The 16765-nt window shown below is 47.9% G+C and overlaps 1 protein-coding gene across 10 annotated transcripts in view; it reads left to right on the forward strand.

Annotated features, from left to right (window-relative positions):
- Positions 1–297: 297 nt before the first annotated feature.
- Positions 298–16765, forward strand: part of SYT17 (synaptotagmin 17) — a 98204-nt gene continuing 81736 nt past the window's right edge. Inside the window, exons 1-4 of one of the 10 annotated variants that reach the window (XM_078344791.1) lie at positions 740–1131; positions 1835–1963; positions 5475–5492; positions 6163–6311. Coding sequence is in view for 3 of the 10 variants with exons in the window: in XM_035267078.3 (XP_035122969.2) it covers positions 5226–5328; positions 5470–5492; positions 6163–6311 (275 nt within the window). In the remaining 7 variants the exon portion in view is untranslated. Of the gene's footprint in view, positions 613–739; positions 1132–1834; positions 1964–5056; positions 5329–5469; positions 5493–6162; positions 6312–16765 lie in introns of those variants that run through there. The other 9 variants (XM_078344790.1, XM_078344793.1, XM_078344789.1 and 6 more) reach the window with 9 other exon arrangements.

Genomic DNA, 16765 nt, shown 5'->3' on the forward strand with positions numbered 1-16765 from the left:
TGGGTGACAGTGAGACTGTCTCAGAAATAAAGTAACATAAAATAAAATATCCAGCGGAGAGCAATGTCCCTCCTCGAATCTCCAAGTGGAGAGCCAGAAGCCTTGGCTGGGAGGTTTGGTAGAGCCTGCGGGTCCAGGGCGCCCCAGCCACGCGGACAGGCAGGTGAGGGCGGCGGTGGACACGCCCCGGGGCTCACGCTTCTTGGCGGCGCGCTGCCAGTGGACGGAGGAGCGCGCCAGGCCGGGCACCCCCGCTAGACGCTGGGTGGCGCTGCCGGGCCGCCCCGCGCTAGACCTGTTGCGTCCAGGGCGCAACTCCGGCAGGTTTAGGGTAAAGGGGCGCTCCGCTCTCTCCGCACACCCCTGCAGCCCTGGACGCAGCACCTCCCTTTGGGGCACCCTACGCCCACCTTAACCTGAGGCTCCCATCCAAGCAGCCTCGGCGAGCCTCACCGCAACCGTGCTAGGCGCGTCGGGTGGGGCGGGAATAAAGTTTTACCAACCCAGGTTGGGGAGAGGGCTGGATGGGGAGGACCCTTCCCGCTGCAGACTTCATGGCAGGCTGCACTGTGTCCCCTCGGCTCCACGGCCGCCTCGGGGACCCTGCTTTCGGTAGGTGCCAGCCCCCGTGCCGGCAGGATGGGCTGACCTGTGTACCGCCCCCTCCCACCCCCTTCCCCATCCGCATCCCCTCCCCCGCCTCCCGCGCGCTAGGGCCCCAGCGTCTCCGGCCCCGCCCGCGCTGGGGTCGCTGCAGTCCCCGCGGCTGCCCCGCGTTCCCTGCCCAGGCGCCCCGGCCTTATTCCAGCCTGGGGAGCGCCTCTGGAGGGGGAACACCGGACAGCGAGGGGGGCCGAGGCGGGGGCCCTGGGCGCCCTATCCCTCTGAACCGGGGAGGCGGCCCCGATTCCGAGAGCTGGAACGCAGGGAAAGGCAAGGACGGGGCGGCCGGTGGAGGGGCGGGCGCCGCTCATCAGCCACGCCAGTCACGTCTGGGGCCACCGGCTGCTTTTTTCTTCCTTTCCCCCCTTGCTTTCTTCCCCCTCCGCTGTTGGCGAGGGCAAAGTGGCCGTGGCGGCGCCATGCCCGGGCCGGAGTGAGTGCGCGCGGGCGAAAATGGCGTACATCCAGGTAGGGCCGACGCTGGGGGCAAGGTCCGGGGTGCGAGTAGGGGGTGCCGCGCCCCCTCCGGCTGGGAGCGCGCGGAAGAGAGGGCCGGCGGTTAGGCTCCCACAAACTTGCTTCAAGAAAAAGGGTGCCAGTGCGCGGTCAACCTGTGCAGCAACAGGGGTGCGCCCCGGGAGGAGAGACTGGGGACCCCTAAACCCCGGGATGGAGGGTCCTGTGTAGACTGCAACGCGCGCCCTTGCTTTCTGGGGAGGGAATGGGGGGTGGGGCGGACTTTTCTCCCCCCTCCCCGGCCCCCGCCCCCTCCTTCCCCTTGGCACCCCACCCCTGGGGAGGGGCCGCGGGAGGGCGGCCCGGGGCGCGCCGGCCGCCCGGGCCGCCAGCTGCCGTTGCCGTGGTGACGGCTCCGGCTAATTGGCCGGCGGAGCAAGCCTGAGGCGGCTGTTACGACCAAGAGGGACAAGGACGTCGTCTCTCCCGGGCACTGGGTGCTGAGGGGTGGGGGACACCTGGAGGCCAGAGGCGCGCTGGTGAAGAGAAAGGAGGCTGCTACTTTAGTCCGCTGCATTGGTGTCTGAGAGATGTGGACCCTCTTAACCTTGAAGAAACGTCCCCCACGAATCCTTGGGCTGAAATAATTTCTAAGGGGGAGGGGGCGAAGGGGTGGACCGGGCTTCTTGATGAAAAGACCTTTCTCCTCTGCAAGAAGGGAAGTGATCGCAGGTCAGCGCCAAGGTCAAGCAGGCAGACCCGCAGTGAGACCCGTTGAGCTGTTTGCTTCTGGGGCTAGCGCTTCTGAGCTTGGCAGAGAAGCTTAAAGACTCCCACGTCCAGGGTGCGTTTCGGCTCACATCTTGTCCCCTCAGCCACAGATGGGGGTGCTGATGGTCCCCCCATTCCCTTCTGGCTCACATATCCCCTCAATCGTGTCTTCAGACACTTAAGCCTGCCAGGAAACTCCGTGCCGTGTCACCTGGGGGAGCCTCTTCCATTTCTCTCCTGCTTTAGATTCCCTGGATTGGCTTATTTCCTGAAATTGACAGTTTCTCTTTTCAAGTTCAATGAAGGTCACATTACTGTCCACCCACTGTGTGCTGTGTGTTGTCCAGGGGCCATTCAATAGTCACCCAACAGACACCTGCGTCACTGCCTACTAAGTGCTGGCACTGAGGATACAGTGATGAAAACAGCACAGTCCCTGCCCCTCTGCACAATTTAGTGAGAAATGAAAGTGATTACCGGCTCCTGGGTTTCTTAATGGCTGCCTTCAGCACAGAGAAATTAAGTGATTTGCCCAAGGCCACACAGCTGCTTTGAGGTCAAGGTGGGATCTCAAGAGGGGATGGCGGTTGATAGGTTAAGCATTTCATATGACGATGATCCAATGATGTTGGTTTTTCTTTTAGAACAAGGTGTTAACTTTTCTTCCTGTAAAGTGCCAGATAGTATTTTTTTTTTTTATTCCCTTGGAGGCTCACATGGTCTCTGTCACAACTATTCCACTCTGACTATAGCACCAAAGCAGTTATAGACAGTAGTAAATGAGTGGGCGTGGCTGTGTTCCAATAAAACTTTATTTGCAGGCACCAAAATGTGAATTTTGTATACTTTGCACGAGTCAAGAGGCATGCATCTTCTTTTTTTTTTTTTTGAGATGGAATTTAGCTCTTGTTACCCAGGCTGGAGTGATCTCGGCTCACCGCAACCTCCGCCTCCTGGGTTCAGGCAATTCTCCTGCCTCAGCCTCCTGAGTAGCTGGGATTACAGGCACGCGCCACCATGTCCAGCTAATTTTTTGTATTTTTAGTAGAGACAGGGTTTCATCATGTTGCCCAGGATGGTCTTGATCTCTTGACCTCGTGATCTACCCTGCTCGGCCTCCCAAAGTGCTGGGATTACAGGCGTGAGCCACCGCGCCTGGCGCATCTTCTTTTTAGTTCTCAACCATTTAAAAATGTACAAATCATTCTTAAAGCTCAAGGGCAGTAGCAAAACAGGCTGCAGGGCTAGTTTTGACCTGCAAACCTTAGTTTGCCAACCTCTGTTTAGAATGGATGGGTTCTCTTTCTTCCTCTTTCTTTCTGGTGTGAATTAGTTCTCTTCCACTGGTGTCAAACACATGAACCCAGGAGACCCAACGCTAGAAATACTCAGCATGCAGCATGCCTGGGAACATCAGGGCACTTTCTTTTACCTTCTTTGGTTTCTCTCTGTTCCTTGACATTCATCTTGTACCCGGGCTTTGAGAAAGCTGGGGAGGCTGTTTTTCAGCAGGGATATGAGGTGGCCTCGTCTCTGTTCACTTGGTTTCATAAATGGCCTCTTTTGACCACCACATGTCTAGGAAACACTTTCCTATATTCAGAAAATGGTCATGGATTATTATGAAAAAGTATCACTTTATCCTAAACATTGTAAAACACTTTTTCATGTAAGCCCTATGAGGGCATAATATTTTGCTGTTTTGTGCCCTGCTGTACCTTCTGGGACAATACCTGGTGCCTGCTGGGTTCCATTAGGTCTTGACAGTCACCTAATTATAGTCACAGACAGGGTGCATTTTGTTTTTCAGCTGGACAGCAAGCATTTGCATGGTCAGTGTCCTGTCCTACCTCAACAGCACCCCTTTGAGGTATAGAGTAGCTTTTCCATGAAAGAAGAGGTAACCAATGCTCAGAGAGGCCCCTACTTGCTCAAGTCACATGATCAGTTGATGGTGAGACTAGGACTCTAGAACCTCTTGACTCAGCTTGTTGTGTGGCCCCTTAGCACCTTTGGGTCTTGTTCTGTGTATGGTTTTGGCTTTAGAGACATTTGTGATGAATGCCTTTAGACTATTTCCCAAGCTGTTATTCCCTTACTACTTCAAGGATTTTGAATTTCTCACAAGCCATGTGCCACCTGTACTATTATTATTATTATTATTTTAGATGGAGTCTCACTCTTGCCTAGGCTGGAATGCAGTGGCGCGATCTTGGCTCACTGCAACTTCCTGGTTCAAGCAATTCTCCTGCCTCAACCTCCCCAGCAGCTGAGATTACAGGCATCTGCCACCACACCTGGCTAATATTTTGTATTTTTAAAAGAGACATGGTTTCACCATGTGGCCCAGGCTGGTCTCGAACTCCTGACCTCAAGTGATCCAGCCACCTTGGCCTCCCAAAATACTGGGATTACAAGTATGAGCCACTGCGCCCAGCCCTACCTATGCTATTATTAACTTTTTTCCTATAAATGGGCTCACTTTTATTTTTACTTAAAAAAAAATGGTATGAAAAGGAAACATGTCATGACTCTCATAGGAAATCCAGATCATGTGACATAGGCAGAAGGCAACTAGAAGAATAAGCATAATGGGAATGATGCCACATTGCTGAATTCTAGGTGGATGGGGCTATCTTCAAGGCTCTGAGCTAGATCAACTTCGTTTGTTTAAAAGGAAGGGGTTGGGGGAGGGTAGGAATTGGTAAGTGGTAAAAATACAATGGTACCAAATTGAGACTTTCTCCTCCTTGAAGGAGAATGGGGTGGGGGTGGGGGGAAGATAATAACTTTCTCCCCATTGATTCAAAGTTCTGAGTTTGAGTCCTGCCTCAGTTCACCTCTGGGACATGCCCGAGGTTGGGGTGCAGGACTTCTATCTAGTCCACTTGGCCCATTTGGAAAACCATCTTAAAGAGAAGGAGGGAGTTTGTGCTTTGAGAACCCAGGAGACGAAGATGGGGAGGCAGGGTGGGAGCACAAGAGGAGAGGGAGGGCCTCACAATAGAAGAGGAAGGGAGGGCCTCCCTCCTCAAGAGGACCAGATTAGGGCTTCCTTTTCAGTTCCCTCTGTTTGTGGGTGGTGATAGGAAACACCCCACTATCACCATTGGAGCAGAATTGGAAGGTAGGGCCTCCTGGAGGGCGGGGGACCCAAGTACCATCCACTGTGTGCCTGCCTGCATGTTAGCTAATCATGTCCTTTCGGGTTGGCTACATGGCTATTTCTGTATAGGAAGGTTTGCTCTTCTCCTGAAGTGTGGCTGTATTGGATAGCATGACTATCTATCTGCCCGCTCTGATTCATAACAGCATACGGTGCAAATCAGATCGAAATGCTAGAGTTTCTCATTTATTTGGTGTTGGTTAACCGGGAGGCTACCAGCAGCCCTGAAAATAGCAACACCTTGTTAGGAAGTCAGCTTCCTTCCCAGGATGGTAAGTGGAAATATGCAGGGCTTTTTTTTTTTTTTTTGTAAATTTTTTTGAGTTGCTGGAATATTGCTAAACTGGTCTTGTCTCTCTTTCTTTAACCCCTTCATTCCCTTACGCCCTTGGCTTCATCGTGGATCTTAAAAGGGCAGTTGGAACCATTAAACGAGGTGGGTTCATGTGATGATTTGTTTGGTCTGGTTTCTAATCAAGAAATGCCTGACTTTCATTTTGGAGTCTTATGTGGGGCTGTGGGGATATTGAATATTCTACAGTAACCTGGTTGGTGTTCATAACAGCTCAGTTTCCATTCCTTTTACCGAAAGGAGATCCCGGTTTTGAAAAGACACCAGTTGACAAAACAAGTTTCCCTCTCCACCCCTACTTATTCCGTTTGATTATCTCTGTCTGTTTCATGTCACCGAGATTATTTTTAAAAAATTTTTTTCCCGGCTTTTCAGAAGACAGAGTAATATGCATTCTGTTTCAAGAACATATTGTATAGCCTCATGATGTCGTATAAACCACCCACATGTCAAGAAAGACGTTCACATAAACTACAAAAGAAAATACCTGCAAATGTTTCACTTGCTACTAATGGCCCCAGCAAGTTGATGTTTGCTATCTTTGTGCCTGCAGTTGGTAAATAGAAATGGAAAACATTTTGTTCTAAGTGCTGAGCAGCAGAACCAGAACCCTTGAATGTCTTTTTCTCATCCAAGATCGGCTGCTTGTAATTTTGGGTGTTGTTTCTCCTTCTCCTCTTCCTCACCCTGCCAACCTCCCTTCTCCCCTTGCCCCCCGCCCCCTCCCTCCTCCCCCCTCCCCCAATGGCCTCAGGGTTTTCTTTCTAGAATCTCTGATCTGCTGCTGTGCAGATGGACCTGCCGGCACTGCTGTCAGAAGTGCTACGAGTCCAGCTGTTGCCAGTCGAGTGAGGATGAAGTTGAAATTCTGGGACCTTTCCCTGCTCAGACCCCTCCCTGGCTGTAAGTAAAACTGCTCTGAACTTCTCTGAAATCAATTTCAAGACTTTTCCCTTTTTCTGAGAAGGGGGCTGGGGGCCTGGGCCATGGGAGGGAGGATCTGGGGGGCATGAAAGAGCAGCAGGCTGAGTTTCCATGGACATCTTTGCTACAGACTGGGGATATGTTCTGTACCCCTCATTTTGTTCAGCAAGCCGGCGAGACCAGCTGGTGGTGTGGTTTTAGTTCACCTAGTGGCACATTGGGCCTTTGGAGATATGAACTGTGTAATGCTAAGCGTGTGGGACGTTTTAGTCATGTGGAATGTTGTTCTGAGCAGAGAAGGAGGTCTGTGAGTCTCTGTATTCTTCAAGGGCTAACCACATTCTGAGGTTTCCATCCAAGTCAGCGTGACAAGATTTCCTGGCATCCAGTCCAGGGCCTGCACATAGTAAAAGCTCGGTAAATATCCATTGCATGGATGGGTAGACGGAATAAAGAAACAAGTGCTTTTTTGCTGCTCTGAACAAGAACTTCAGAAACAGGGAAGCAGAAAAGCACCTCCGGGCTCCATCCTGTCCTCCAACGCTGTTTATGTTCTCTCTGGCATCTTTCATTTTATTTCTAATTCGCTCTCCTCCCGCGCCTGCATACAACATCTCCATCTGCCAGTCGCTCAGATATTTTGGGAACGCAGTTTTGAAGCTTCTCAGCCACGTGTCTGGTCCACCTCTCCGTGACTGAGAGAGGGAAGTGGTCAGAGAGCCTGGGTACAGTCAAGAAGGTCGGGGCTGAGAAGGGTCAGGAAGACATCAAGTGAGCTCCTCATGACTCGGAGGGGCAGGCCCAGGAGGGAGAGACAGCAGCCAGGACCCACAGCTGGAGCCTGGCAGGGTGGAAGGAGACAGTGCTGTCTTAGCTCAGTCCGTGGCCTGAGATTCCAAAAGTCTCTGGTGCCCTGTCTTTCTCTTCAGGTTGGGGCTCATGCCTCAGGCCTCTCATTTTTTCTTCTTAGAAGCAAGTATCAAATATTTTCACAGCAAAATGGCTCCGTATCCAGGCTGTGTAATCTTCACTACTATTTCTAGTTCTGTGACCTTGAGCAAATTGATCTCTCTGTGCCTTGATGTCCCATCTATAAAATGCGATGCTAAAAAGAATGGTATTTCTTTTTTTTTTTTTTTTTTTTTTTTTGAGACGGAGTTTCGCTCTTGTTACCCAGGCTGGAGTGCAATGGCGTGATCTCGGCTCACTGCAACCTCCGCCTCCTGGGTTCAGGCAATTCTCCTGCCTCAGCCTCCTGAGTAGCTGGAATTACAGGCACGCACCACCGTGCCCAGCTAATTTTTTGTATTTTTAGTAGAGACGGGGTTTCACCATGTTGACCAGGATGGTCTCGATCTCTTGACCTCGTGATCCACCCGCCTCGGCCTCCCAGAGCGCTGGGATTACAGGCTTGAGCCACCGTGCCTGGCTGCAAAAAGAATAGTATTTCGATCAGAGTTGTGGTAGGGAGTCAATGAATCTGGAATGTGGAAAAGTAGTTGGGAATGCTTGATACCTTGTCGGCGATTATAAATGTAAGTAATTCTGGCTGGGCGCAGTGGCTCATGGCTGTTATCTCAGCAGTTTGGGAGGCAGAGGGGGCCGGATCACTTACATCGTGAGACCCCTCCGCCACCCCAAGCTCACCAAAGTGTCGAAAAATTAGCCAAGTATGGTGATGAGTGCCTGTGGTTCCAGCTACTCTGGAGGCTGAGGTGGGAGGATTGCTTGAGCCTGGGAGATGGAGGCTGCAGTGAGCCGTGATTGCACCACTGCACTCCAGCTTGGGCAAGAGTGAGACCCTGTCTCAAAAAAACAAACAAAAAAAAAGTAAATGAGATATGCATATAATATGCTTAGCACAGAGTAAATGTTTTATAAGTATTTCTGTTAGTATTAGATATCAATAGAGATTAATTAAACTGATATAAACACAATGTTAAGGAACTCTTCCATTATTCATTATTCATAAGTTGTGGCCTGACTCCTACAGGTGTGTGTAGAGTTGAGATTTTTAGTGAGCAACTCATTAATCAAGACATAATACATAGCCAGGTGCTGTGGCTAACGTCTGTAATCCCAGTGCTTTGAAAGGCTGAGGCAGGGTGACTGCTTGGGGCCAGGAGTTTGAGACCAGCTTGGGCAACACAGTGAGACCCCTATCTCTACAAAAAATTTAAAAATTAGCTGGGCATGTTGGTGCCTAAAGTTCCAGCTATTCAGGAGGATCGCTTAAGCCCAGGACGTCAGGGCTGCAGTGAGCTATAATATACCACTGCACTCCAGCTTGAGCAATAGAGCAAGACTTGCTTTTTTAATTTTTGTTAAAAAAAAAAAAAAGGATTCCACTGGTCTATGTAGCAGAAGTTAGTTCAGTCCATCTAATGTCTTTAAAGCTATGCTCACAAGAATGCCAGCTCCACATGGGCAGGGATTTTTGCCTGTCTTGTTCACTCAGAAATAAGTTATTGATGACAGACTATCCTACCGGCAGAGCTTGAATCCTAAAAGTGCCAGTCATCCAGTTGAAAGGTTAATCTTGGTCCCTTTTGTAGTTATTTCTCAAGTACACAGTGTGCCAAGCGCTGTGGTATACACAGGGCTAGATAGGATCCTGTGACTGTGCTCAGGGAATTTTCAATCTCATGTAGGAGGTAAGGCAGGTATGTAAGTGAGGTTGCCCCCTAGAGTTGTAGATTTACACCCTGCATACCACATATGACAGTTCTGCATAAGGTCTTGTTGTGAAAGAAATCAGGAATGATGACTTCAGGCACAGCTGGATCCAGGAGCAGAAATGATGTCATCAGAGCCTTTCTCGCTCTTTCTCTCTCTGGTTCTTCTGTATAGGCCTCATTCTTAAGCTTGTTTTCCCCATGCGGCAGCACTAGACTTGCATTCAGTTGCCATTGTATAAAAAACAAACAAACAAAACAAAACCAGGAAAGACTCCCATTAGCCTGGCTTGGGAGTACTGGTCACTTTCACTTGGAGGAAATGGTGCTAGAATCATGCCAGTTACCTGCCCACCCAGGAAACCAGGAAAATGGTCATTAACACCTGAAACACATGAACTAAACTACTAGACCAGGGGTTGGCAAACTTTTAACATAAAGGACCAAATAGTAAATATATTAGCTTCGGGGGCCATATGGTCTCTGTTGCAGCTATTTATTTCTACCATTGCTGTGCAAAAGCAGCTGTAGACAGTAAATGAATGGGCATGCCTGTGTTCCAGTAACACCTCATTTACAAAATCAGGTAGTAAATTTGGCTCTGCAGTTTGCAGACCCCTGTAATAGACAACTGGGGTGTCACAATTGGGTATCTCCCCAGTAGAGAGGAGGGAATGGACTACAGAGGTGGGCAGAGACCACCCCTGGACGCTACGTCTGGGAAGAGCTGGGGGAGTCATGGAAAATGAGCCTGCAAGCTCAGGTTGAATTGTGTCTTGAATGCCGGAATGAGGAATCTGGATTTTCCTCTGTACCAGTAGAGACCCTTCATAGGTATTGAAAATTGCAGGCAGGTACCTGTTTGCCCCCCAGATATCCAGATGTTGAGATGCACAGCCTAGGTTTTGATGCTGAGTTGGAGGACAGTTGCGTTTTGCCTTGACTCCTGCTGACCCTTTGTGTAAGCAGGGGCAAGAGGGCTGGGACCATCTGGGCAGACACTTTTTTTGGTTTTGTCGCTAGTAGAGAAGCGGACTGTAACTTTCCCAGCAGGGCCAATATACCACACAACTCCAGTGGGCACCGTTCACCTGGTGGCCATTATGAATGGCACCACCTAGGGCTATGCAGTCTGTAGCCTGAACAGCTGTACGTGACCTTCATGCTTCCCAGGATGAATGTGGTCTCTTCTGAACCCTGGGCAGTGCTTAACACATTTTTGGCACTCAGCATAATGCAAAATGGTAAGAGAAATCTGTACAGGGAAGATGGGCTAAATCATTCAAAAAGCAAACTTACAGCTTGTGTTTCCCCCAGATTCATTTACCAAGTGGCCAGCTGCATGTTATCAAACAGACAGGAAGTAGAAATGTCAAGTGTTTGGGCTTTGCAGTGCTGTTCCTACTGTGGCATTTGAGCCACGAATCATGGGACTTGCCTCTGTGGACTGGCACGTGGCAGATGAGTGGCCCTTTGTGTGTGCTGTGCATGCGATCTTGGGCATACAACATTAATTGTCACATGTGTTCATGTCCTGTGGGCCCCCAACTTTTCTTGGCTGGGCTGGGAAAATTGTAGAGTCTGGTGCGTTTGAAGCAATGCCAGAAAGACCCTCATTGAAGAGTGAATTAAAGTCAAGTTGGTGGGTTGGTTGTCGAACAAGCATGTGTTGAATACCTACAATGCACAGGGCTTTTACAGGTCTCTCAGAGATGCCCACATGTAGGTAGGGAGTGTGCCATTTAGAGTTTAGCATGACTGGCTCGGTTGTGGTTCTACCATTTAACAGTGGTGCAAATTATTCATCCTTCCCCCAACCTGTATTAGTTTGTTTTGTGTGGCTGTAGAGGGATACTCAAGACTGAGTAATTAGCAAGGAAAAGAGATTTATTTGGCTCTTGGTTCTGTAGGCTGACCAAGCATAGCTTCTGCTCCTGGTGAGGGCCTCAGGAAACTTACATTCATGGCGGAAGGTGAAGGAGGGAGCAGGCATCATATGGTGAGAGTGGGAGCAAGGGGAGAGGAGGTGCCCTACCAGCAGATCTCATGGAAACTCGTACAGTGAGAACGCACTCATTATTTTGAGGACAGCACCAAGCCATTCATGACAGATCTGCCCCCGTGATCTAATCACTTCCCACCAGGCCCCATCTCCAACATCGGGGTCACATTTTCAACATGAAATTTGGAGGAGAAAAACATCCAAACCGTAGCGGGGCTTCTCTGAGGAGGCGCCGTTGAAGCGGAGACCTCAATTACGGGAAGGAATTAGATAGGCAGAGGGAAGAGAAAGAGCATTCTTTTTCTTCTCCCCTCTCCTCCCCCTCCCTTCCCCTCCCGTCCCCTCCGCCCCCTTCCCCATTTTTTTGAGATGGAGTCTTGCTTTGTCACCCAGGCTGGAGTACAGTGGTGCGATCTTGGCTCACTGCAACCTCCACCTCCCAGGTTCAAGCGATTCTCCTGCTCAGCCTCCCAAGTAGCTGGGACTACAGGCACGTGCCACGATGCTCAGCTATTTTTTGGTATTTTTAGTAGAGAGGTGGTTTTACCATTAGCCAGGATAGTCTTGATCTCCTGACCTCGTGATCCTCCTACCTCGGCCTCCCAAAGTGCTGGGATTACGGGCGTGACCCACCTCACCTGGCCAGACACCTGGCCCGGCCATAACATTTCGGTCCTGACTTCCTTGGAAGATGGTGCTGCTTTCATTTAAGGGAGGTTCACTGCAGCCTCAAACTCCTGGGCTAAGTGATCCTCCCACTTTAGCCTCCCGAGTAACTGACTACAAATGCAGGTCACCACACTCAGCTAATTGTTAAAAAGTTTTGGTAGAAATAGGATCCTACCATATAGATATACAGTAGGACCTTATGTCTGTCTCCACCCCCATTCCCCCTACCCCCCACGCCCCTGACATTTCATCTACTTCCTTCACCTTTTACCAACCAGGAGCAGGGAGCAAGCAGATATTCCATTTTCCCCCTTATAACAGACCTAGTCTTGCCCTGTCTGTGACCATAATACCACTTAAAAAAAATTTTTTTTTTAATTAATTTTTTTTTTTTTTTATGATGCACTCTCACTCTGTCACCAGGCTGGAGTGCAGTGGCATGATCTTGGCTCACTACAACCTCTACCTCCCAGGTACAAGTGATTCTCATGCCTCAGCCTCCTGAGTACCCAGGACTACAGGTGTGTGCACCGTGCCAGGCTAATTTTTGTATTTTTAGTAGTGACAGAGTTTCGCCATGTCAGCCAGGTTGGTCTCGAACTCCTGACCTCAAGTGATCCACCCACCTCAGTCTCCCAAAGTGCTGGGATTACAGGCGAGAGCCACTGCTCCTGGCTCCTGATATCACTTTTGAAGAACATCAGATCAGTCTCATTTCATGCGCATGATGGGTCTGAAGACCTCATAGAATTCCAAACTTGTATGTTTCAAGATGAGTTTCTCCGTAGGCTTTAATGTCAAGTTGGGGGGGAATGCAGTCTCAGAAGCCATAAATCTGCAGCCATTATGACTTCGGGGCACGTTTTTAGCAGCATCAGTCTCAAATCCACATCACCTGCTGTTTTTCTACTTCCTCTCCCATCCCTCCAGCATCCTTACCTAGCTTTATGAGTATTGGGTTGCGGTGAGGGGTGGATCTTAAAGCCACCTCTGTTGTGATAATATCAACTAAGCTGAGCATGAAGGTATGCACCTGTGGTCCCAGCTACTTGGGAGGCTGGGGGCGGGAGGATCACTTTGAGCCCAAGAGTTTGAGTCCAGCCTGGGCAACATAGTGAGACCCCGTTTCTTAAAAAAAAAAAAAAAAAAAATCAATGAATTGATTGATTGATCAATCAATTAAAAATGTATTGAGCACCTGTTTACTATATAACCAAGCCCTGTCCTAAGCATTTTATTTGTTTTGTTTTGAGACAGGGTCTCTTGCTGTGTCACCCAGGCTGGAGTGCAGTCACACAATCGTAGCTCACTGTAGCCTCGGACTCCTGGACTCAAGCAGTCCTCCCATCTTAGCCTCCCAAGTAGCTATGACTACAAACACAGGTTGTCACGCCCAGCTAATATTTAAATTTTTTTTGTAGAAACAGAGTTCTGCCATGTTGCCCAGGCTGGTCTTGAACTTTCACACTCAAGTGATCCTCCTGCCTCAGCTTCCTAAAGTGCTGGGATTATAGTTGTGAGCCAGCACGCCTAGCCAACTTTCAGTAGAGATGGGGTCCTGCTATATTGCCCAAGCTGGTCTCAAACTCCTGGCCTCAAGGGATCCTCCTGCCTTGACCTCCCCAAATGCTAGGATTATATGTGTGAGCCACTATGCTCAGCCTCTAAGCATTTTGTATGTGTTAACTCATTCAGTGTTTACAACCACCATGTAATGTGGGTCCTGTCAATATTTCCATTTTACAGATGGGGAAATCGAAGTATGGGAAGGGAAAGGGACTTGCTCCAGGCCACCCGGCCAGGGTTCAGCCCCAGAGGTTCTCTCAATCACTACCCTGTATTACCTTCCTTCTCTATCCATACTACTCCCATCCTTCCCAATTTCTCAGCAATTCTTTACTGGGAGCAGCATGGCTGCCACTAATTTATAGCTGTTTCTTTACATCAAGCTTCTGTTCAGAAATTGATGGTTTTCAGGACCATTTTTGCCACTCAAAGAAGCTTTGAGTGGTATTGTTATCGGATATTTTTAAAAGATCTTAAATTATAGACACAATGGCCGTTGAAATAGCAGAAGACTTGTAACCAAAAGCAGAAGTTTGGATGCCTGTAAAATGACCAGGCGGTTCACTGCAGACTGGAGATTGACAGGTCTCGGGTTTCGCCAAGCCAAAGTGGCGCCCCCACGTGGCGACAGCCGAAGTATACACAGCTCTCTGCCCAACCCCAGCTTTGAAATTATGCAAGTTCTTGACAGATTGTTCTAAATTGGGGAATATTTCTTCATATCGTTTCACATTTTGTGCAAAAAGCAAGACGTTGTTGAGCGTTTAAGGACACTACAGTATTTAAAATTTGCCTTATTCCATGTTGCATAAAATGGGTGTGAGAACCGTTTCAGCATGGTTTTTTTTTTTTTTTAATATATATATTCTTGCGTTTTAGGTTTTGGGAAACATGCAAGATTGTTGCATAGGTACATACATGGCAATGTGGTTTGCTGCCTTCCTCCCCATCACCTATATCAGGCATTTCTCCCCATGTTATCCCTCCCCAACTACCCACCACCCACTGGCCCTCCCTTAGTTCCCCCCCCGACAGACCCCAGTGTGTGATGCTCCCCTCCCTGTGTCCATGTGTTCTCATTGTTCAACACCCACCTATGAGTGAGAACATGTGGTGGTTGATTTTCTGTTCTTGTGTCAGTTTGCTGAGAATGATGGTTTCCAGGTTCATCTATGTCCCTACAAAGGACATGAACTCATCGTTTTTTTATGGCTGCATAGTATTCCATGGTGTATATGTGCCACATTTTCCCTGTCCAGTCTATCATCAATGGGCATTTGGGTTGGTTCCAAGTCTTTGCTATTGTAAACAGTGCTGCAATGAACATTCGTGTGCATGTGTCCTTATAATAGAATGATTTATAGTCCTTTGGATATATACCCAGTAATGGGATTGCTGGGTCAAATGGAATTTCTATTTCCAGGTCCTTGAGGAATCGCCACAGTGTCTTCCACAATGGTTGAATTAATTTATACTCCCACCAACAGTGTAAAGTGTTCCTATTTCTCCACATCCTCTCCAGCATCTGTCGTCTCCAGATTTTTTAATGATCACCATTCTAACTGGCGTGAGATGGTATCTCAATGTAGTTTTGATTTGCATTTCTCTGATGACCAGTGACGATGAGCATTTTTTTCATGTTTCTTGGCCTCATGAAAAAGGCCTCATATATGTCTTCTTTTGTAAAGTGTCTGTTCATATCCTTTGCCCACCTTTGAATGGGCTTGTTTTTCTCTTGTAAATCTGTTTTAATTCTTTGTAGATTGTGGCTATTAGCCCTTTGTTAGATGGGTAGATTGCAAAAATTTTTTCCCATTCTGTTGGTTGCCAGTTCACTCTAATGATTGTTTCTTTTGCTGTGCGGAAGCTCTGGAGTTTAATTAGGTCCCATTTGTCTATTTTGCCTTTGTTGCCAATGCTTTTGGTGTTTTAGTCATGAAGTCCTTGCCTATGCCTATGTCCTGAATGGTTTTGCCTAGGTTTTCTTCTAGGGTTTTTATGGTGTTAGGCCTTATGGTTAAGTCTTTAATCCATCTGGAGTTAATTTTAGTGTAAGGTGTCAGGAAGGGGTCCAGTTTCTGCTTTCTGCACATGGCTAGCCAGTTTTCCCAACACCATTTATTAAACAGGGAATCCTTTCCCCATTGCTTGTTTTTGTGAGGTTTGTCAAAGATCAGATGGTTGTAGGTGTGTGGTATTGCCTCTGAGGCCTCTGTTCTGTTCCATTGGTCTATATCTCTGTTTTGGTACCAGTACCATGCTGTTTTGATTACTGTAGCCTTGTAGTATAGTTTGAAGTCAGGTAGTGTGATGCCTCCAGCTTTGTTCTTTTTACTTAGAATTGACTTGGCTATGCGGGCTCTCTTTTGGTTCCATATGAAGTTTAAGGTGTTTTTTTCCAGTTCTGTGAAGAAGGTCATTGGTAGCTTGATGGGGATAGCGTTGAATCTGTAAATTACTTTGGGCAGTGTGGCCATTTTTACGATATTGATTCTTCCTAACCATGAACATGGAATGTTTCTCCATCTGTTTGTGTCCTCTCTTATTTCATTGAGCAATGGTTTGTAGTTCTTGAAGAGGTCCTTTACATTCTTTTTCAGTTGTATTCCTAGGTATTTTATTCTCTTTGTAGCAATTGTGAATGGCAGTTTGTTCTTGATTTGGCTCTAAGTCTGTTGTTGGTGTATAGGAATGCTTGTGATTTTTGCACATTGATTTTGTATCCTGAGACTTTGCTGAAGTTGCTTATCAGTTTCAGGAGATTTTGGGCTGAGACGATGGGGTCTTCTAAATATACAATCATGTCGTCTGCAAATAGAGGCAATTTGACTTCCTCCTTTCCTGATTGAATACCCTTTATTTCTTTTTCTTGCCTGATTGCTCTGGCTAGAACTTCCAATATTATGTTGAATAGGAGTGGTGAGAGAGGGCATCCTTGTCTAGTGCCGGATTTCAAAGGGAATGCTTCCAGTTTTTGCCCATTCAGTATAATATTGGCTGAGGGTTTGTCATAAACAGCTTTTATTATTTTGAGATACGTTCCATCAATACCGAGTTTATTGAGAGTTTTTAGCATAAAGGGCTGTTGAATTTTGTCAAAGGCCTTCTCTGCATCTGTTGAGATAATCATGTGGTTTTTGTCTTTGGTTCTGTTTATGTGGTGGATTAGGTTTACAGACTTGTGTATGTTGAACCAGCCTTGCATCCCTGGGATGAAGCGCACTTGATCGTGATGGATAAACTTTTTGATGTGCTGTTGGAATCAGTTTGACAGTATTTTATTGAAGATTTTTGCATCTATGTTCATCATGGATATTGGCCTGAAGTTTTCTTTCCTCGTTGAGTCTCTGCTGGGTTGTGGTATCAGGATAATGTTGGTCCCATAAAATGATTTGGGAAGGATTCCCACTCTTTGGATTGTTTGGAATAGTTTCAGAAGGAATGGTACCAGCTCCTCTTTGTATGTCTGGTAGAATTCGGCTGTGAACCCATCTGGACCTGGGCTTTTTTTGGTTGGTGAG

This window comes from Callithrix jacchus, chromosome 12 (assembly GCF_049354715.1).
Source record: "Callithrix jacchus isolate 240 chromosome 12, calJac240_pri, whole genome shotgun sequence".
Taxonomy (NCBI): domain Eukaryota; kingdom Metazoa; phylum Chordata; class Mammalia; order Primates; family Cebidae; genus Callithrix; species Callithrix jacchus.